The 23,492-nt window shown below is 44.4% G+C and overlaps 1 protein-coding gene across 1 annotated transcript; it reads right to left on the bottom strand.

Annotated features, from left to right (window-relative positions):
• Nucleotides 1-2,362: 2,362 nt before the first annotated feature.
• LOC147125304 (uncharacterized) lies at nt 2,363-16,504 on the bottom strand. The gene is made up of 3 exons (XM_086000905.1): nt 13,469-16,504; nt 7,536-7,686; nt 2,363-3,322 (listed from the first exon to the last, which is right to left on the bottom strand). Exons 1-3 carry the CDS (start codon nt 16,502-16,504, stop codon nt 3,108-3,110), a joined length of 3,402 nt encoding a protein of 1,133 aa, XP_085857031.1. The 3' UTR covers nt 2,363-3,107.
• Nucleotides 16,505-23,492: the final 6,988 nt, after the last annotated feature.

Here is a 23,492-nt window from a genome sequence, read left to right as displayed (position 1 = left end):
ATTGAATGGCAGAGCAGGCTTGAGGGGCTGTATGGCCTACTCCTGCTTCTCATGTTCTTATGTATAGAGGTGGGGATCTCTCACGCTAGCAGAACTCGAGTAGATGTGCTGGAGAGAGGGAGATCTAGTCCATTGGCCACAGCAGTTGGATAGGAGTTGCACTGAGGGAAGAGGGAGTGAGGGGAAGAGATAGCAAGGGGGGGGGGGGGGGGGGGGGAGAAAAGAGAGGGATGAAGTTGGGAAATGTGCACTGGATGGAAGGGAAGAAGAGTACTAGCAGTACAAGGGTGGGGAAGAGAAAGAATGCCAGCATAAAATGAGAGTTGGAGTGCTAAAACTGCCATCTTTAACTTGGGTATATTGGCAGCTAGAATGGGGAGTGGAAGAATACCAATGTGAATGGTGTTGGAGGGGAGTGCCAGGGTGAATGGGGGTAATGTGAAGAGTGGCAACGGTGCCTGTATGATCTGGGAGGGGAGGACAGAGGAAGTGTCACTGTAGAAAGGGGGGGGGGGGGGGGGGTTGGGGAAAGAGATGTGAAACTGCATAGGGTACAATCTTTGAGCTTGGGTGCGAGATTGTTGACTTGGCTCTTGGGAGTGATGCTTTGGTTGATCTGTTTGTAATCCACATGTTTCCGACTGTGAAGCATAAATCTAATTAAAACAAGTGCAACATCCAATTTTTTTCCCCACGGGGAGCACGTGCTGGATATCTCCTCAAAATAGTGCCGTGGGCTATTTTAGGTCCAGCTGAGAGCAGACAGGGCCTTGAACTTCTCATCCGGCACCTTCCTCAGAGGCCCCGAGTCAGAAGTGGGAGTGCTACCAACTGAGCCAAGGCTGACACCAATGTAACTGCATTCCAGCAGATTAGGATCAAAGCCATTCCGAGTGATCATTCCTTTGGGGCCATTTTGCCTTTTTGCTAGTTATCTACATTGCCATGTATACTTTGCTTCTTGATTTTGAGATGGGTGACTAAGGGAAGAGGGCTCATTGATCCTGCTGCCCATCTGCAGCAGTTCCATTCGTTCACACTTCTACGAGCACCTTTTTAAGCAGCGCAACATTTGGTGCATTCTGCCGTATACCCACTTCTACAGTTCGGACTAGAGAACAGATTCTATTCCAACAAATACACAAGTCAAAAATTAAAATTCCCTGGTAGCATCAGCCCAGACAACCCGCCCCTATAGTCACAGCTAAAATGGTTATGGCACCACCGAGTGTGGCCGAGTCATAACTTAACACAACCATGAAATACATTTACTAAGCAAAAAGAGCATTAGCAATAAAGATTTTCCACAGTTATCACTTTGTGGAAACTCCAGACATGATGGCTGGGACATAATCCAATCTTGCACAATAAAGTGGGAACTATTGACATTAGACCAGTCACAGCTTCAGCACAGCTGCAAACCAGGCTAAAGATGAATAATTGTAACTTACCAATATAGAATACATTCTATTTTCAAATTCTAGGGTTTAATATTTTTTTTATACTGCTGTGAGTATTCGGTGCATGTGCAAGTTGCATTTTCAAAGCATTACTCAAGTAAAAGTATTACTTGACTGCACACAAAATGCTAACAAAGCTATAAATGTAATAGATTAAAAAACAGAATTCCTTTGAAACCAATGGAAGGATGAAAAAGAACTCAGGTGGTTTCTATAATGGGCACCTGACCCACATCAGATTGATGTGCCAGAGGTAAATTGAAAATTATCCACTAGGAGTCATAACCAGGTACAATGTGAATTACAGCCACTGGATGCAATCCTCCAGGAATCTTATTAAAATCAGCGGAGTCAGTGAGCTGTATTTTCCCTCTTTCATCCACCCTTCAGCTTTCTGGGGGAGGGGGGTGAATGAGGGTCACTGGTAGAAGAGAACAGTTCCCCAGGGCAAGCCCCGAGCATCAGTATCGAGCACTACTGACCAGTCGCTCAAACACCCCAAAAGGGCTAACCTTTGTCTGAAAGGTCATAGTTATGGGTGGTTCTTCATGCTGCTGGTCTACAGCCGGTAGGGATTTGGTTGAGGCCGACCAAAAATCTATCATTTACAGCTTCCAAAACATGGAGCCGAAGTCAAAATCAACTGGAGGCGAAAGGACTGAACTAACCCACTGTTTACAAAACTAGATGCAAACCAATCAGAGGCTACAATCTGGTTAAGATGGAGGCAGTACAGCTTTGACAACACGACAAACAAAAAAAAAAGAGAAAGTACCACAAATTCTGACCATTACACACCAGCCTCGCCAGCTGTTTCTGGGGGGCCAGGGCAACAAAAATCCCATTGCCAAAAGTGTCAAGTGATGAAACTAATCTTCAGAAAATACACCCACAGCATTGACTGGACGTTGACTAGTTTTATTGGTTTTCAATTTTTGTAAACACATTTTAAAAGAGCAAGCAAGTCAGACAGAAGAAAATGACAAGTTAAATAGCAAGGCAACTGCAGATACACACATTCACATACACAATTACCACAGACAAAAGTAAAGTAGACCGAGCATGTTGAGGCGTCACACTTTATTATAGCAGTGTTACTTAACATGACAGTCAGCAACCCTGGGGTCACAATTCAACCTGAATATTATAAAGTTATCTCGGAATTAGCTGACAATTCAGAGGTTTGCCCACAGATGTACATTTTGGGTAAATTTAAATTGAGACACGAGTAATTACAAGGGTATAAATAAGCTAATAGATTAATGCACATCACTAACTAGTGTGAATCTATCCACCTTCCACAAGATCCTTTTAACACATTAGAAATATCTTGCATTAAGGCACTTTAGAAACAGGTGATAAAAGCAATCAAAATTGTGCTGTGTTTGAAAGTTTGTTGGTTGGTTTAAGATCTAGGTGTAAACAAATCCATACTGGGAGTTTTAAAAATGTTGTATCTGCTGTTTAGTGAACAATGCAATCCGACTGCCACTTAGTTTTGACAAATTGAGTTATTGCCTGATCAGTTAAATCTCAGGCAAATTTATTACACTACCTTGTAACAGAGTTTAGAATGCAAATATATGGACAACACTTCACAAAGGAAGCACTACCTTTGTTTCAAACAAGGCACTAAAAATTAGATTCTTATTCTGGGACATGTTTGGGATTCTCTTTCTCCTGCCGAAGAGCAGCATTTTGCAGCTCCAGCATAGCAACTTTCTCCTCCAACTCCTTGATTATTGTATCAATATTGGTTTCTTCTGGGACAGGTGTGGCATTCTCTCTCTTCTGAAGATCAGCATTTTCCAGCCGCAGCACAGCAACTTTCACTGCCAACTCTTGCATTTTATGAAGTTTTGCTGAAATGAAAGAGGCTTAGCTTTAGCAATCAGGCCCAAACCCTTCAAACAGGTTTTGCAAATTTCTCCCCTTCTCCCATTGACTGCAAAGTAGTTTGGGTAGGGATTTTCTCTCAAGCCCCTATGCATTTGTGATCACCTAGGGCTAGGTCATTTGCTGAACATCTCAATAAAAGATTAGTGTTTTAATTGTCTAGAAAGGCCCTTTATTCCAGTGCTAGTTTCCTTCCTTCCTAGATCTGGACATCAAAAGGAGACCAGGCATCTACCACAGCAGGACAAGATGCCTCACTTCACATCTGCCAAGTGCCAGCTCAATAGTAACATTGATGTAAACTTGTGTCAGCTGCCCACGGGAGAGTGCAGGCTATGAAGATACCAAAGGGAAAACTGACGGCAAGTGGAGCTTCACATTCCCAATACATCATACACAGCTCAACACACCAACACTAAAAACTGGGGATCAAACAGGTGCACCTTGTTAGAATGGGCTCTGCTCACCAATCCCAAAGCAAGTGAAAAGCATTTTTCTACAAAACACCAGTTGTCTGTATGCCCAGAGGCTACAACAACTGCACTTTTACTACATTACAGTACCTGCGTCACCTTATGGAGACACAAATTGATGGTCATGTTTTTTATTCACTAGAAGAAAACACCCAAATCTGCTTCTAGACAGAGCAGCCATGCAGTGAAATCAAATACTTTACTCATTCTGTGTCTGATGCTCAACCAACTGAACAGTTTCTCGTCAGATCAAAGAATTTCACATCAACTACTGCACTCCAAGAATAAAAAAAGCTATACCCAAAACGTTTTGCCAAGGCATTACAGATGGAGTTCTTCAGACTGGAGAAGTTGTTGTACACTTAACCTGATGGATGAACCATGCTCCAACTGGAAAAATCAGCTTGATCTCCTTTTCACTGATAAAAAGGAGGTGGTTTGGGAGACTGTCTGTTGTGATGAGGCTAGTGACTAATAATTAAAAAGCAACCATTTGTCCAGAAAATAGCTCAGAAATTGCTTCCCAAATCAATTTGTCTGAAAAGCAGAGAATGCATGGATTAACTAGTCTGCATTTAGAAGCTACACTTCATGAATTTGGAGCATTATAAATTTACTGGATGACAAATCCAGAAGGGTAAAATTGCTTGGATTGTCAGAAAGCATGAAAAGTTTCATCTGCACCTTTACCTCAAGGATCAAGGAAAAAACCTTCCATTATATGGCACCTTTCACAACTGGCTGTTAACTGCAGTCACCATTATATAGTTGGGAAGTAAGAGAAAAGTCTGTAGTAGGTGTGGGATGTAAGAGGTGGGAGGGGGCAGGGAGAAAGAGAAAAGGTGGGAAGAGAGGGCAATAGCCAGTGGGGTCCCAGATGGGTCAGTTGCAAGCCACTGCTGTTGCCATAATTCATGAATGCTGAGGAAATGTTGTTGCATTAAAGTCCAATAGCAAAGTCAATTAACTAGTACACTGGAGATAGATAGTAATTTAGGCAAGTGGAGGAGTCAGAATGGCAGGCTTTAATGTAGGTTAACTATTCGAGTCAGATCTGTACATTTGACACAGTAAAGTTGGATTTGCCTCAGCAAAGTATCTCCTTTAGCTGGGAGATAAATAATGTGCTGTGCCAACTGAAAACTTCTAGTGAGTCAGGCACATGGAGGTCACCCAGACACACTGCCTAGAATCTAAAACCACTGGGCTAATCAGGAAAGCAAATCTTTGTAAACAAAAACCCCTTCCAACGCCACTCTGGAAAAGTGCTGCAAAAATGAGAATACAAATTATTAACCAATTCCTTCTTTTAACAGCTGCTTGTAAGCAGAACAAGTTACCACTACAGGAAACTTTTGATTTACTGGCACCTAAATAACCAGAAACGTCAGTTAACCGGCAAAATTCAGGAGTAGGTTTTACTTCATATTTGCCTTCTTCCATCTGTGTTGTGCAAGGGTGTGGCTGCAGCTGTTGCTAAGCTACAGAGACGCTTGAAACTTGTGTTCATTGTTCTACAGTTGTTACTGCTAAGCAACAGGGTTTGTTGCTTTATATGGAGCCGTCAGCTTTCCCTATCTTTTACTATAGAGTTTGGTTATCTGGAATTTTTGATGAACCGGCACCATGTCAGTCCCGTCCGTGCCAGATAAAAGAAAGTTTCCTGTATTAAGGGGCGGTGGGGAACTTGTGTTGATAGGGGGAGAAAATTAACACTTTTTCTAGCCCAGAATTTGCAGTCAGTGGTGAAGCAAATGCCTTCACTGCTGGCCTGGAAGAAAGCTGCCCACAGAGATCTCGTGATCCCCAAGGCGAGAAGTTAGCCTTTTGACACGCAAGTGATTTCAGTGCAGTATAGTGGGGATCCCCCAGTGCAATCTGCTGTGATGTCAACAAGCTGTCTAAGCAGCCAATCCCATTGCAGAATTCTCAGACATGGAAGCAGGAAATGAGAACCTACTTTTATCCAACTTTTTAAAAAAAGTGGGAGCTAAACAAAGATGGGGCTCACATAAGGATAAAGGTAGAACCTGAAATATGAACAAACTAAATTTTAAGTTTCTTAAAAATTGCTATCTATCAAGAAATTTGACTCCACAATTAGTTTTTCAGGGCCATAACATTAGTTTAGCAGTCAATATGCTGTTAAAACCCCCAGTTACACCTAATCCAACAAGGCTTGACATTTAATGGGGTATTTAACAGCAATATTACTGCAGAAAAGCCCACGTTTGTCAGTTTTACTGATTACTGGCCATCGGTCCGGGGGTTTGGGGGGGGGGGGGGGGGGTCCACAGTGCAGCCAGTGTTGGCACAGTGAATGACTGACCACAACTTCAAAATTACCACATTAGGATGCGCTACGTCCTAAAGTTGCGGTCAGTTGCAAAGGGGTTAAAAATGACAAATGCTGTTAACTTGCAGTTATCACTCACTGCAAATTCCAGCCCATTGTTTCCTTGTATAGCAAAGCAAATGACGACCATTTGTGGGGCTCTGGCAAGAACTCAAAAAAGGGACTTTATCCAATGATTTTCTCCCCCCCCCACCCCAACCACCTTCCAATTGCACAGCAGACCTCAACTTTGTGTATGTGATCAGAGAATATTGGCCCTACCCAGTCAGAATTTTACTGTGCATTATAAAATTCTATAGAATCTAGAGGGAGGAAGCAAGGGAAAATAGAAATTCAGTGGGATAAGTATTGAACAGCAATGCTTTATTTTGGATTCAAGCAATTAGCAGGGGAAGTTGAAAAAGATCTCTATCTTAGTAGACTCCAACTAATTTAGACAAAGCTACAAACAGTAGGACAAGCCAGAGAAAATGATCAAACTGTCGACCACACCCATTCCTACTCCAGACACGAAGAAGACATTGCAGGAGAGGCACGAGGCTGTCCCTAAAGTTACAGATCAGACTCGATGGGAGGAAAAAAAACTGGAGAAACTGAAGCTTTACAACCTGAACAGGAGGCAGAGGCAATCTTGAGATATTCAAGATAGTAATTATATAGAAATGGAACATATGGAAAATTACTTTGCATTAAATTGCAAGCGTAGGATAAGAGATTTAAACTAGTAAAAGGTAAATTTAGGACCAATATCAGAGGATTCTTCTTTGGACATGGTGATAATAGATGGGATGGACGCCCAGATAGAATAGTGGAGACAATGTCTTGGAATCATTTGAAACAACTGGATTTGCAACAGTGGGAGGTACTTTAGGGAATCTTTCAGGATGGATGTACTAATGGTCAAATGGTGAATTATTTTAATTATCTGTGATGTGATCTCAATACCAAATTTAAAAGTCTAACATACCATCAGCTCACACTGCCATTATGCACTAGTCTGATCAAGGAGCATTACTTTGCATGCTTAGTTTAACTTTTATTTGGTTACAGTTGGATTGAAATGAAGTTAAAATTCAATTTAAAATAAAGCACATCATTCCTGTACAGGACTACAAGTATCTTATTACACCATCCCAAAACCAAGATTTACAGAGACATTTAGTCCTGCATTAATAGGGGTTGCTTAATATCCAGATTGCTACATACTCCAGGTGCAATGAGTACCAAAGTGTGAACAGTCACAGTACAAAGTGTTATAGCAGCTCAACAGGTTTTTTGGCATCCTTCCCCAAGTTACCAGGCAAAGATGCATGAATGCACTCTGCAATATTTACAGCATACTGTATTTACCTAAATTACCGTGTCCAACCGGTTTGGGCTCTGCCTTTTTTGTTCCCGGTGCAGGAGGTAGTGACGATGCCAGAGGAGACCTGCTCTTTATTCCAGGTATCTTTGTCATCGCTTTAGTCGAAAGTTGATTAGGTTGTGCTTTAGGAGGCATCTGAAAGAGAACAGTATTTATAGCAAGAAGATTGCTCGATTGGAAGTATTGCTCTACTGAACAAGGATACTGTCCAGAGGTCCGGTCAGTACATTATACCAGGATATGGGCTAAATGCCTTGTCCTTCCTTAAAAATGCAACACAAAACTATGGTTAAAAACCATCCATGATTAGGCAATAGTGCAGACATACAAATAAAAGTGATCATCAATTTCCAAAAGACCCTGCTTGTCACACCATAACTGACCCAATGAGATTAAGATTCACATTACTAAGCAACTAGAGAAAAACACCAAACGTTCCTTTGAGGCCAAGCACAAAATACTGCAGATTCTGGAAATTGGAAATAAAAAAACCACAGGAAATGCTGGAAAACATCAGGCAGCATCTGTGAAGAGAGAAAGAGTTAACGGCCCAGAAATTCAGGTCGGGAGCTTCCTGCGGGTGCAAGCCTCCGACCTGCACTTACCTAGCACGCCAGCCGTTGAGCTGTGGGCCCGCGTGGGATTCCAATCCTGGGCCTCCTCCAACTGCTGGCGCGCAGTGCTTGCGTATCCCAGGGGCGCAGTTAGTTCGATGCGTCCCCTGGGATCACGTGGGCCATGGAGAGCCAATGGTAGCAGGGAATGCTTCATTCATAAGTTTGACAGGAAGACCTGTCAAACCTATAAATACTATAAGCCCCAAAACATCACAAACTTCAAATAAATTTAAAAATCACATTTAAAACTATAAATTGCATGAAATAACTATTTTAAACAATAATTTAAATTTGAAAAAATTTTACATCTTCTAATGGGCTAAAAATAAACTTACCTTTCTTTAAAGTATTTAAAAATAATTAACCTGTGGAAAAAGTGTTTTAATTAATTCACCACTTACTTTATTAAAAGCAGGCCTCTCCAGTGCACACGTTTCCCCTGAAAGAAGGGGTTGACAGGTGGAAGTGCCGGTTTCCTGCGCATGCACGAAACTGGCATTGTTGGGCCTACGCGCGAGTACCCTGTGCGTACTCACGCGTTGGGACCCAAATTTCTGGGCCAACGTTTCAGGTCAATGACCTTTCATCAAAACTGGAAGAAAAAAACAAACCAGGAAATGGAACAGATTTTTAAGCAAGTGTAGGGGCCGAGAAAGGGGAAGGGGATGAAAGAACAAAAGGGAAGGTCTGTGATAGGATAGAAGGCAGGAGCGGTTAAGAGACATTGAAAGATATTCAAGGAAAAAGGAGATGGTAATGGACAGGTTAAGAAACAAAGGATGGCTCTAGATGAAGTGTAAATTGCACTGGCAGAATGAAAGACAGCTGCCATGTGGGGCAGAAGAAAAAAACTGGATAAATAATTAAGACTACTGCTAATTTTTTGCCCCAAGGCTCAGTAACTTGCAGTACTTTCAGCTACAATTGAATCACCAGCACTTCCAATGCCAGGAGAAAAAACAAAACAAAATAATCTTTGCAAGATTTTCAACAAGGAAAAATAAAGCAAAACCAACATCAGTCCTGGCTCACAGGTTACCAACCAACTGCATTAAGTAAAACGTTGTACTTGAAAAGAAAGACTTGCATTTACATAGTGCCTTTCACGACCACTGGATGGCTCAAACCGCTTTACAGCCAATGAAGTATTTTTGGAGTGTAGTCACTGTTGTAATGTGGGAAACGTGGCAACCAAATTGCACACAGCAAGCTCCCACAAACAATGTGATAATGACCAGATAATCTGTTTGTTATGTTGGTTGAGGGATAAATATTGACCAGGACCTCCTGTCTTCACAAAGGAAGACACAAATAACCTCCCAGAGATGTTGGGGAACATAGGGTCTAATGAGTGGGAGGAATTGAATGAAATCAGTATTTGTAGGGAAACGGCATTAGGGAAATTGACGGCATTGAAGGCCGATAAATCCCCAGGGCCCGATACTCTACATCCCAAGGTACTTAAGGATGTGGCCCTAGAAATAGTAGATAGATTATGAAATTGTAGATAGATTATGAAATTAAAATTAGCAAAAATATAAAAACAGATAGTAAGAGTTTTTATAGTTATATAAAAAGAAAAAAGGGTGGCTAAAGTAAATGTTGGTCCCTTAGAGGATGAGACTGGGAAATTAATGGTGGGAAATATGGAGATGGCAAAAACACTGAATGAATATTTTACATCAGTCTTTACAGTAGAAGACACTAAGAATATCCCAACACTGGACAAACAGGGGGCTAAGGGGAGGGGGGGGGGGAGCTAAACACGATCAAAATCACGAAGGAAGTGGTACTCGGTAAAAATAATGGGACTCGAGGCGGATAAATCACCTGGACCTGATGGCTTACATCCTAGGGTCTTGAGGGAAGTGATGGTAGGGATTGTGGATGCATTGGTAATAATTTTCCAAAACTCCCTGGACTCAGCAAAGGTCCTGGCAGACTGGAAAACTGCTAATGTAACACCCTTATTTAAAAAAGGGCAGTAGACAGAAGGCTGGAAACTATAGACTGGTTAGCCTAACATCTGTGGTAGGTAAAATTTTAGAGTCCATTATTAAGGAGACAGTAACAGGACATTTGGACAATCATAATTTAATAGGATAAAGTCAGCATGGTTTTATGAAGGGGAAGTCATGTTTAACAAATTTGCTGGAGTTCTTTGAGGAAGTAACATATAGGGTGGATAAAGGGGAACCAGTGGACGTAGTGTATTTAGACTTCCAAAAGGCATTTGACAAGGTGCCACACAAGAGATTATTGCTTAAGATAAAAAAATCACAGGATTGGGGGGTAATATTCTGGCATGGATAGAGGATTGGCTATCTAACAGAAGGCAGGGAGTTGGGATAAATGGTTTATTCTCAGACTGGCAATCAGTAACTAGTGGTGTTCCACAGGGGTCAGTGCTGGGTCCCCAACTCTTCACAATCTATATTAATGATTTGGAGGAGGGGACCAAGTGTAACATATCAAAGTTTGCAGATGATACTAAGATGGGAGGGAAAGTAGTGAGTGAGGAGGACATAAAAAACCTGCAAGGGGACATAGACAGGCTAAGTAGTGGGCAGAGATTTGGCAGATGGAATACAATACTGGAAAGTGTGAGGTTATGCACTTTGGCAGGAAAAAAATCGTAGAGCAAGTTATGATCTTAGTGGCAAGAAACTGGAAAGTACTGAAGTACAAAGGTATCTGGGGGTCCTGGTGCACGAAACTCAAAAGGTTAGTATGCAGGTGCAGTAAGTGATTAAGAAGGCCAATGGAATGTTGGCTTTCATTGCTAGGGGGATAGAATATAAAAATAGAGGTATTGCTTCAGTTGTACAAGGTATTGGTGAGACCGCACCTGGAATACTGCATAGAGTTTTGGTGTCCATACTTAAGAAAAGACATACTTGCTCTCGAGTCAGTACAAAGAAGGTTCACTCGGTTAATCCCAGGGATGAGGGGGTGGTCATATGAGGAGAGGTTGAGTAGATTGGGACTCTACTCATTGGAGTAGAGAAGAATGAGAGGCGATCTTATTGAAACATAAGATTGTGAAGGGGTTGGATCAGGTGGATGCAGGGAGGATGTTCCTGATGATGGGTGAAACTAGAACTAGGGGGCATAGTCTTAGAATAAGGGGCTGCTCTTTCAAAACTGAGATGAGGAGGAACTACTTCACTCAGAGGGTGGTAGGTCCATGGAATATGCTGCCCCAAAAAGCTGTAGAAGCTACATCATTACATAAATTTAAAACAGAAATAGACAGTTTCCTAGAAGTAAAGGGAATTAAGGGTTACGGGGAGCGGGCAGGAATTTGGACATGAGTCTAGGTTCGGATCGGACATGGCCCGGTGGGTAGCGGAGCGGGCCCAGGGGCCGTGTAGCCTGATCCTGCTCTTATTTCGTGTGTCTAATTCTGTTAGATTCAGGAGATGGTTCTGTGATAGTGGATTGGCAGTTAGGATCAGATCAGCCATGATCTTATTGAATGGCGGAGCAGGCTCGAGGGGCCGATTGGCCTACTCCTGCTCCTCTTATGTTCTTATGTTCATTGCTGGTCATCTTCCAAAATTCTATAGACTCATAGTTCCCATGGATTGGAGGGTAGCTAATGTAACCCCACTATTCAAAAAAGGTGGTAGAGAAAAAAGGGAATTATAGACCGGTAAGCCTGGCATCGGTAGTGGGGAAAATGCTAGAGTCCATTATAAAAGATGTAATAGCAGAGCACTTTGAACGAGTGACAGGATCGGACAAAAATCAACATGGATTTACAAAAGGTAAATCGTGCTTGACTAATCTACTGGAATTTTGAGAGGTGTAACTGGTAGAATAGATAAGGGAGAACCAGTGGATGTGGTGTATTTGGACTTTCAGAAAGCTTTCGATAAGGTCCCACATAAGAGATTAGCGTGTAAAGTTAAAGCACAAGGGATTGGGGGCAAGATACTGACTTGGATAGAGAACTGGTTGGCAGACAGGAAGCAAAGCGTTGGAATAAACAGGTCTTTTTCCTGAGTGGCAGGCAGTGACTAGTGGGGTACCGCAGGGATCGGTGCTAGGACCCCAGCTTTTAAAATTTTTATTAATGATCTAGACAAGGGAACTAGATGTAATATCACCAAGTTTGCAGACGACACAAAGCTGGCTGGGCGTGTGTGCTGTGGGGAGGATGCCGAGGAACTCCAGTATGATTTGGACAGGTTGGGCGATTGGGCAGATGCATGGCAGATACAGTATAATGTGGATAAATGCAAGGTTATCCACTTGTGGCAAAAAGCAGGAAGGCAGATTATCTGGTGGCAAAAACAGGAAGGCAGATTACCTGAGCGGCAATAGATTGGGAGAAGGGGAAGTGCAATGAGACCTGGGTGTCCTTGTGCACCAGTCGCTGAAGGCAAGCATGCAGGCGGTTAAGAAGGCAAATGGCATGTTGGCCTTCGTAGAGAGGATATTAGAGTACAGGAACAAGAATGTCTTGCTGCAGTTGTACAGGGCCTTTGTGAGACCACACCTTGACTATTGTGCAGTTTTGGTCACCTTATCTGAGGAAGGATGTTTTCACCATGGAGGGAGTGCAGCAAAGATTCACCAGACTGATACCTGGGATGGCAGGTATGACGTATGAGGAGAGATTGGGTTGATTGGGCTTATACTCGCTCGAGTTAAGAATGAGAGGGGATCTCATTGAAACTTATAAAATTCTAACAGGATTAGATAGACTAGATGCAGGAAGGATGTTCCCGATGGCAGGGGAGTCCAGAACCAGGGGTCAGTCTAAAGATAAGGGGGTAAGCCATTTAGGAGAGATGAGGAGAAATTTCTTCAGAGTGGTGAACCTGTGGAATTCTCTACCAGAAGGCAGTTGAGGCCAATTCATTAAATATATTCAAGAAGGAGTTGGCTATATTTCTCAAGGCTAAAGGGATCAAGGGATATGGGGAGGTGGGGTACCGAGTTTGGATGATCAGCTATGATCTCATTGAATGGCAGAGCAGGCTTGAGGGGCCAAATGGCCTACCCCTACCTTCTATGTTTGGACACCAGTGATAACTCCCCTGCTCTTCGAAATAGTGCCATGGGATCTTTTACATCCACTTGAGCAAGCAGACAGGGCCTCTGTTTAACGTCTCATCCGAAAGACAGCACCTCCGACAGTTCAGCACTCCCCCAGCACGGCACTGGAGTGTCAGCCTAGCTTTTTGTGCTCAAGTCCCTGGACTGTACCCAATAGCAGCCACTACATACAAGTAATCCACCTCCATGAAATACAGAATTGTGTGTAAAGGTAGTTATGAAAATTCACTTACTTTGGCATGGACTCCAGTCTGACACAAGGGAAGCTTATTATTTGCTGCATTTTGCCCAGTTCCTATTCGACTACTCTGCCTTCCCAAGACCAGATGAGGCTTTGGAAAGCACATCTTTGAAATACTAGGTGGTTGTGCTGGAGGTCTTCCTCCTCTTCCCAGAGAGGAAGAACCTGGTCTAGAGATTCTAGCAGGAAGAGGTACAGCATTCTTTTCAGCGTCACATTTATGCTGTGCAGACTCCGGTGTTACTTTAATGTTTTTCCTTCTGGCTCCAGCAAGATGGGAAATAGGTTTGAAGGAACTTTTAGTTACTACTTTGGTTTGCTGCAATCGCTCTCCAAGTTTTGGTGCATTTACCATTTTTCTACTACAGGTTTTAGTTTCAGTCACATCAGTGCCAGAGCTTCTGGAGTCATCTTTGGTCTCAATCTGTTTATGTGGGCACTCAACCACAACATGAGTGTCCTCAAGGGTGGAGGAAGAGGCCTGGAAGGAATGGTCAAATGGCAGATATTCCAGAATACGCAGTTGCAATGTAAGAGATGACGGCGTAGACATGCAGAATGGAGCCCATTCTGCAGTCAATGTATCATCATGAGCCAAATCGGCACTCTCACAAATATTTAGTTCCTTGTTTTGTGACGGGACTCTCGAGTGCAGATTTTGCACCAGAGCTAGAGCTCCTTCATGCAGTGCTGCAGAACAGCAGACATCACCATCACCACCTTGCTTTGCTTCAATTGGCCTCTTTTCAACACAAGTAGTCTCCATCCCCTTTCCTAAATTCAGAGTCAAATTTGAATCTTTTGAGTCACTACCTTCACCATGGCACTCTCCTTGCTGCAACTCTGGTTCAGAATCCAAGGCACTTACTTGATGGCCTTCACATTTTCTCACAAGTTTAAGACTTTTGGAACTCAGTGGCAGGACTTCATTTGAGCCTCCTGAAGATTGAGATAGCTTGCAATTGGGCAAGTCAGTTGTTTTGTGGAGGTCATTTTCCAAACTGTCTTCATGCTTTGATGTATCAAATGTTGCATCTTTACAGTCAGTCACAATCGCAGTCCCATTTAACTGCACTCTGTCTCCTGTAGACAACTTGCAGTTGGACAAGGTAGTCACTTTGCTGGTATCATTTCCAAGGCTGCCTTCATGCTTTGATGTATCAAAGGTTGCATTTTTATGGTCATCCAAAGTCATGGTACCATTTAACGGCACTATGTCTCCTGTAGATAAAGACAACTTGCAGTTGGACAAGGTAGTCACTTTGCTGGTATCGTTTCCAAGGCTGCCTTCATGCTTTGATGTATCAAAGGTTGCATTTTTATGGTCATCCAAAGTCATGGTACCATTTAACAGCACTATGTCTCCTGTAGATAAAGACAACTTGCAGTTGGACAAGGTAGTCACTTTGCTGGTATCGTTTCCAAGGCTGCCTTCATGCTTTGATGTATCAAAGGTTGCATTTTTATGGTCATCCAAAGTCATGGTACCATTTAACGGCACTATGTCTCCTGTAGATAAAGACAACTTGCAGTTGGACAAGGTGGATGCCTGGAGGTCATTTCCAAAACTGCTTTTATGCTTTGATGCATCAAATGTTGCACCATCTTTCAGTGTCTTTGGTTCCTTTAACTGGATTAAGTCTCTTGTAGATGGAGATGTCAGTGTCATGCTTGCATTCAACTGGATCAAGTCTCCTGTAAATGGCGTACAATCGAACAAAGCAGTTGCCTTGTGGAGCTCATTTCCAAAACTGCGTCTTCGCTTTGGCACAATTTTGTGGTCGCTTAGCGTGGCACCTTCACACAAGAGCAAGTCTCTCTTAGATAGAGGTGACTCGCAATTAGACAAAGTCTTTGATGGCATGGCACTTTCACGAGAGGAATCATTCTTTGTGCATAAAGGTGGTGTATTTGATGCACCACTTGGCACTATGGATCCATCCAACTGGATTAAGTCTACTGTACATAGAGACAACTTGCAATTGGATACAGTGGGTGACTTGCTCAGGACATTTCTAGAATAGGCTTCATGCTTTGGTGCACCATCTTTGTGCTCATTAGGGTCACTCAGCATCATGGTCTCATTTAGCAGGAGCACATTTCCTAAAGGGGAACAGGGCAAAGTTCCAGTCTCAATATCATTACCGTTCAGCTTGGGACCAACAGATGAGTCTTCAGTTTTTATTTTAGCTTCTGTGGGGATTAGTTGACCACTGGTATTCTTTAAGCCATTTTCTTGCAAAATTGAAGTACAGCCAAATTGCTGAGTTGTTGCTGGAGGTGCCTCTGAACAGAAGGAGTATTGTGAACAGTCAAATGGTATAGGTTCGTCATTTATTAGGGAAACACTGGTCACGGGAACTGGATTGATTGCACCAACTGTACTGAGAGGACAGGTATCGCTTTTATTACTTAACTCAGCAGCTATACAGAAACATTCTTCTGCAATAAAACTGCAGAAGAGAGGTGACAAGTTACTGGGTTCCACAAGGGGAAGTAGGCAGTGGGCAGATTGCGTTAGCTCATGCTCAGGTATACTGTTGGCAACACTGATGTTGGGCAAGCACCGTTTTAGCATTACCACATTTAAACCCTTTGTTTTTAGAGGAATCTGCCCTATACATTTGCCATCAGAACATGGAAGACAATATGTTGCATTTAGTGGATTTTCTTTTGGGAATGCAGCCACTTTGAATTTGGTATCCATCTTTCTATCCAACTTTTGGGTAGAGCTCAGACTGAACGAGCCCGTGCTGAAGCGTCTATTTTTGACAGTTAAAACATTTGGTGCTCTTGGCACTGGTTTCTCAAGAGATTTAATGCTTTTGGGAACAACAGTCTGTTTCTCTAATTCAGCTCGTGGTTTTTTTGAGGAACCTCGAAGTACATTTTTTCTATTCGGCAGTGGAAGTCGACATTGCAATGCCTCTTTGCTGTTCTTAGCAGATGTGGAAGCAACTGATGAAGCACGACGCCTTGGTGCAGGCAGTGAAGACTTCATTGAACTCAATCTGGGTAATGGTGACATTTTGCAGCAGTGGGGGTGGGAAGAGAAGTGAAAAAAAAACACATTAGCTGATCGGCAACAATTTCATTTTTAAACTGTATATTCAGGCTTTTGAGACCGACAAGGCAAGTATTACTCAAGCATTTATTTAATACATTTCTTTGAGGAAATAATAGTGTATTGCTGAAGAATATGCCATTGTTGTGCATATTGGTTTACAAAAAATGAATTTAAGCCAACTAGTTATCTGCTTTGTGTCTGTTGATCAAGAGTAAATGTTTTAATTGCTTACATCTGTAAGATCATTTCTAACAGCTGCAAGACAGGACAAACCAGAAGAGCATTTTTCCTCATTCTAATTTGGTTCTTTTTTTTTTTTAAAGTTGAATTATGAAAGCAAACAAAATTTCTGAGGGACAGTTAGGAAAGAGGGAAGATGGAAACAGGTAGAAGACAAGGTCACAAATGACATCCTTTCTGTGACAAAAGTAAACTATCCCTCCCCATCCTCCTGGACTGGTCTGTCCATGGCCTCGCCCTTCCTATATCTAATCTCCTTCAGCCCCACAAACCCCCCCAACCAAAAGATATCTGCACTCCTCTAATTCTGCCCTCTTGAGCATCCTGGATTATATAAAAAAAAACTCAACTATTGGTGACCATGCCTTCTGTTACCTAGGCCCCAAGCTCTGGAATTCCCTCCCGAAACCTCTCCACCTCTACTTTTCTTTCCTCCTTAAAACCTGCCTCTTTGACCATCTACCCCAAAATCTCATGTGGCTTGTGTCAAATTTTTGTCTTATAATACTATGAAGCACCTTGTTTTAATGTTAAAGGCACTATATAAATACAAGTTGTTGTTGAGGTGGGCCTTTAGTCACAAGCAACCTCTCCTGGAAGGGGGGGGGTGGAAGAAGAAAGAGCAGTGACAGGTAGATGGTGAGTGGCAGAGAGAGAAGAGGATATATGGGTTAAGCAGATAGTTCAAGAGAAGAAAAGGTAGGGTAGTAGGAAGGGCAGGGTTAGTGAAAGGTGAAGAGTTTGAGGTGAAAAATGTGAGGATAGAAAAAAAAAGTGACACCAAAAGAACCAAAAGCCATATTTTCTCCACATAAACCCCACCCCAAAAGCAGTCTTCAAAGAGTTGGTGTCACCCACAATCTGAAAGGAGGCAGATTCAATTGTGGCTTTCAAAAGGGAATTGGACAAGTACCTAAAGAAAAAAAATGCAGGGCTACAGGGGAAAGGGCAGGGGAGTGGGACTAGCTTAAGTGCTCTTGAGAGCTGGCAGGGGCTCGATGGCCTTCTGCACTGTAACCATTCTATGATTCTATGAAAAAGACAGAAAGACAAAAAAAAAGTTGGGGATGCAGATGGGGGGGGGGGGGGGGGGGGTGGAAGAAATAAATGTAACAGACAATAAAACCAGTAACAGATAATTGAGACAAGGAGAGAAACTCTATTCTCCTGCAGTGTACAAGACCACGTGCAATACACTAAAACAGAGTATTTTCTGATTTCAAACAAGACAATCTGATCTGTCAACATAAACATTCTAGAGACATTTAGAAGCTCTATTCAGAGATGGTTTGTTGTAACAGAGACTCAGTTGGGAAGGATGATTAAAAGTGATGCAGGCACTGTGTAATTAAATAACCATGATTTAATGTAATCATTCCAAGATACCATAAACTAATCTCAACTGGAGATCCTTCAGCACTGCCCTCAGATCACAACCAGGCTCCTTCTACACAAAAACAGCTTTGCCCCAAGTCCTCAACCATTTTCACCCGTTGGGTCCCGAAAATGCATAAAATGGCATAAGAGGTGTTTCAGAATATGAAATGGCACAAGTGTGGGGCACTGCAATATACCAACCCAGTTCAAAACTGAACTGATTTAAGGTGCTGAGCACAGATTATGTTTTTATACCCTGCAGAATGTAGACAACCTAGCAGATTAGATACTGAACATTATGGTGGCATAGTGGTTAGCACTGTTGTCTCACAGCGCCAGGGACCCGGGTTCGAATGCGGCCTCGGGTAACTGTGTGTGGAGTTTGCACATTCTCCCAGTGTTTGCGTGGGTTTCCTCCGGGTGCTCCGGTTTCCTCCCACAGTCCAAAAATGTGCGGGTTAGGTTGATTGGCTATGATAAATTGACCCTTAGTGTTAGGGGGATTAAATACGTGGGGTTACGGGGATAGGGTGGGATATGTGTTGGTGTAGGGGTTATGGGGATCGGGTGGGATATGTGTCGGTGCAGGCTCGATGGGCCGAAATGGCCTCTATCTGCACTGTGGGGTTTCTGTGATTACAAGTAATGATAAAAGTGGAAATTGTGTTAAGTTTAGTAAAGACAGCTTTTTGCATGGCTGCCAGACTTCTGCAGTGTGTAATCAAGTGACTGTGGTCTAAGATCAGCACACAGCTTTGATTAGTTGCCACAGAGAGATTTTTCTTCACTCAAGATGTGCATGTGCTGTGTGGCTTTTCCCCCTGACTCCGATTACACATCCCCCTCTCGCCACTATCCTGTGCTCCTACTCCCGCAAGACAAACAAAATATTGCAACACAATACCTGTACACTCTACTGATAAATTTTGAGCACAAAAATAACTGATCTAATTACCCAAACCATTTGAATTAAACAAGTCAGATAAATTGAATTAAGTTAACTTGAAAGAAGAGTAAATCATTGCCTGGGTACTTATCTAACACTTCGAATATTTAAACGCTGCTCACTCCATTGGACAGGCCCCTCTTCCTCTGAAACGCCCCTATTTTGTCGACCTATCGGTGGTCCGCCCTCCGCAGCTGGAGAAATGGTGCGATTTGATTGGTTGTTTCCAAATCCAATCGGAAGTCAGATTGCCTGCACTTCCTGAAACTCCCAGTTGCCGGCTTTAGACTAGTTTTAACTCGCGGGCCAGTTCTGATTGAATTACCCCCTCCAGCACTCGGACCCTCACCTGCGGCCAGTTCTGGTTGAATTGCCCCCTCCAGCACTCGGACCCTCACCTGCGGCCACAACAATCATCTGTTAGCCGGTACCTCAAAACCCCCAAACTCACTGCCCGCGGCTTATTCGCGAAAGACCCAGCCCCCAACTCCATGGCTGAGTTTAACCGTCGCCACTGGTTTGTTCGATATATTAAAAACTCACCTATTATTCAGACGGGAGCTGCTCTTGTGCGTTTCCAGCAAGTTGCTGCTAAGCGGCGACAAAGTCTGCTTTTCGGGAACGTCCGCACAGCCTTATAAAAACCGGCCAGAGGCAGTTTTTCCGCATCCGTGGATCTTCTGGATTCCCCGCAATAAAATACAGCGTCTACCGTTACGGGCCCAGCTTTTAAACAAGCATAGCCGCGATGTTGTCCAATTGCAGTGGCCGAGCTTGTTCATGTTCAAATTCTGGGATGGTCTCTGTACTCCTATTGGTTAACTAAGGATGACTGACAGCTATTGCCATCGCCAATTAAAAAGGCAGCCAGCGACCCCTTCTTAAAGCGGCACAACCAATTACCTGATGAAGGGCCCCAGACCTGAAACGTTAACTCTGTTTCTCTCTCCGCAGATGCTGCCTGGCCTACTGAGTATTTCCAGCATTTTCTGTTGTTATTTCAGATTTCCAGCATCAGCAGTATTTTGCTATTGTACAACCAATTACCTGTAGCTTAACATTAAAAAAAACTTGAAAGGAAACCTAATAAATCAAATTAAAATATGATTCCGGGCGGGTGATGAAGCCCTCCGGTGCCCAGCAGTCACGGAATGCCATAACTATATACACCGTGTGCTCCATCTCCAGGGACACCCGGGCGTGAACGTAACAGCAGAAGAGAGGCGTGGTCTCGGTATTCGGCTCTAACTGTTCACCATGGCACAAACTCAAAGGGCAGGACGTTAAGAAATACCACAGCGCACCACGCACCTCCTCTACTTGGGAGTCTACCTTGGCCCTGCCGAGGACACCTGGCCGGCGAACTGGCAAGAGCTGGAGGCCAAAGTCACCGCTCGCCTAGGACGCTGGACAGGACTGCTCCGAGTGTTGTCCTACAGGGGTCGAGCGCTGGTCATAAACCGGCTGGTGGCCGCCATGTTGTGGTACCGGTTGGTCACTTTGATCCCGCCCCCTGCGTTTGTTGCCAAGATGCAGAAGAAGCTCATCGACTTCTTCTGGGACAAAGGGAAGCACTGGGTCTCTGCCGCGGTTCTGAGTCTCCCGCTAAGGGAGGACGGTCAGGCGTTGGTGTGCCTACGCACTCGGGCGGCGACTTTCCATCTTCGGACCCTGCAGAGATACCTGTACGTGGAGAATCCTCCTCGATGGTGTGCGCTGGCGACGTTTTTCTTCCGCCAGCTGCACGGCCTCAACTATGACACGCAGCTCCTGTTTGTGGAATTAGGCCGTACGTGTGCCTACCTGCGGGAGCTGCCTGTCTTCTACCAGGAACTGCTATGGGTCTGGAACAGCATCACCTCCAGGCGCAGTTCTCCCCCGTCAGGAGTGGCGGCTCTCCTTCAGAAGCCGCTGCTCAGGAATCCGCACCTCTGCAACCGCTGGGTTGGGTGGCTGGCGGTGAGAGAGCTGTGCCTGGCAAGGTGACCAGGTTCGGGGACCTGCTCGATGGCGGAGGAGCGGGCTGGATGGCACCGGAGGAGTTGGCACGGCACCTCTCCTGGGCCAGCGTCCGGCGCGCAGCCGATTCCATCGAGATGCTGAAAGTGGCACTGGGCCCCGGCTCAAGGAGGCTCAGGCACGTGGGGCGATCCCGTCCGAATTGACCCCCATTTGGATGGAATTCCTCATCGGCGCGCGGCCCCGACACCCCTCTCGGGAACTGGCGCCTCACAACTTGAGCCATCTTGGGGAAATGCCCTCCGTGCCTTTTAGTTCTGTGCGGAGGGATTTCCTGTATGGGCTGCTCCTGCACACTCTCCACTTTGTCATCTTCGCCTGCCGACCGGACACCATTTTGCCGTCCGGCAGAGGCGGAGGTCCCCAATGGGGGGCTCTCTACGCGGGAGTCCTCCCTTTATCTATTGGGGACTTGACCTGGAGGGTGCTGCATGGAGCAGTCCCGTGCAATAAGATTTTAAGTAGGTTTACGGACTCCCAGGCTGCTTGCTATTTTTGCAGCCTAGAGGAGTCCGTGTTCCACATCTATATTGAGTGTGAGAGGTTGCAGCCCCTGTTCCATTATTTGAAGGGGCTGCTCCTCTATTTTTGGCTGCACTTCAGTCCCACGCTTCTGATCTACGGCCGCCCGGTGCGGAGGGGAGAGGGCGGATCGGAGGACCTCCTCGTGGGACTGCTCCTGGGCCTGGCCAAAGTGGCCATTAATAGGTCCAGGCAGCGGGCGGTCGAGGGGGTTGTTTGGCCCGACTGCCTGCCTCTCTTCCACGGCTATGTTCGCGCCCAGGTGGCCCTGGAGATGGAGCATGCGGTGTCCGCCGGCACGCTCGACGCCTTCCGCGACCGGTGGGCGCCGCGGGGACTGGAATGCATCATCACCCCGGCTGGGGTGATTTTAATTTAATTTGATAAGTTTTAAAAAATTAATCTAGGGTTTTTTAAGCTTCTTTACAGTACACTTGTTCAGTCGGGAGAGCGAGAGGCTCCGCTCGGCGATGCAGAGAGCCCTGCAGATGGAGAAGAATGTCAACCAGAGTCTGCCGGATCTGCACAAACCCTCCACTGGGAGTGCCAACCCTCATCTGTGTGAATTCCTGGAGACCCGCTCTCTGGATGAACAAGTGAAGACGACCAAGAAGCTTGGAGAGACTGGGACCCCTGCCTTGTAGGCATGAGGGCTTGTGACTTTGTACAAAGAGCTGAGACTTGAGCTCTGTAAATGTGATTTACTGTAAAATGTTCAAATTTTAAATTTAAAAAAGTTAAAAAAAAAGAAATACCACAGCTATATTTGATACTTTAATTTTTCGTTAATTTAAAGTTCTAAGATGCATTTATATTTTACTGTATAGGTACAATCTATATTTTGTATATGGCTATATACAAGCAGTGGTTTAGAGATGCCAGGCTTCGATTTTATCATTGCCCCCCTCCTATTTACATCTACATTCTGCCCCTCGGCGATATCATCCGAAAACACAACATCAGGTTCCACATGTCCGCTGATGACACCCAGTTCTACTTCACAACCATCTATCTCAACTCCTCCATTGCCTCTGTGTTTGTCAGACTGCTTCTCTGGCATCCAGTCCTGGATGAGCTGACACTTCCTCCAATTAAATATTGGGAAGACCAAAGCCATTTTCTTTGGCCTCCGGCACAAACTCCATTCCCTAGCCATCAAGGCCATTCCCCTCCCTGCCCACTGTCTCAGACTGAACCAGACTGTGCGGGACCTCGGCATCCTATTTGACCCTGAACTGAGCTTCTGACCCCATAACCTCGCTATAACGCCGACTGTCTCCTTTGTAACATTGCCTGTCTCTGCCTCTGCCTCAGCCCATCTGCTGCTGAAACCCTCATCCATGCTTTTGTTATCTCCAGGTTTGACTATTCCAATGCTTTCCTGGCTGGTCCCACATCTTCCACCCTCGATAAACTAAAGCTCATCCAAAAAATCTGCTGCCCATATCCTAACTCGCATCAAGACCCGGTCACTCATCATCCCTGTGCTCGCTCACCTAGATTGGCTCGTGGTCCAGCAAAGGCTCAATTTAAAAAAAAGCAATTTCTGTCTTTAAATCCCCCCATGGTCTCATCCCTCCCCATTTTTGTAACTTCCTCCAACCCTACAACCCTCCAAGATCTCTGTGTTACTCCAATTCTGGCCTCCTTGAGATGTTTTATTATGTTAAAGGCACTATATGAGTGCAAAAGACAAGGCTGAAGCGTTTGCAACCATCTTCAGCCAGAAGTGCCAAGTGGATGATCCATATCGGCCTCCTCCTGAAATCCCTACCATCACAGAAGCCAGTCTTCAGCCAATTCGATTCAGTCCACGTGGTATCAAGAAACAGCTGAGCGCACTGG

The sequence above is a fragment of the Somniosus microcephalus genome, chromosome 1 (genome assembly GCF_052327205.1).
Source record: "Somniosus microcephalus isolate GS21.2 chromosome 1, FLI_Smic_1.0, whole genome shotgun sequence".
Classification (NCBI taxonomy): Eukaryota; Metazoa; Chordata; class Chondrichthyes; order Squaliformes; family Somniosidae; genus Somniosus; species Somniosus microcephalus.
Note: the sequence above shows the minus strand (reverse complement) of the source record. Positions and strands in the feature narration are given on the sequence as shown.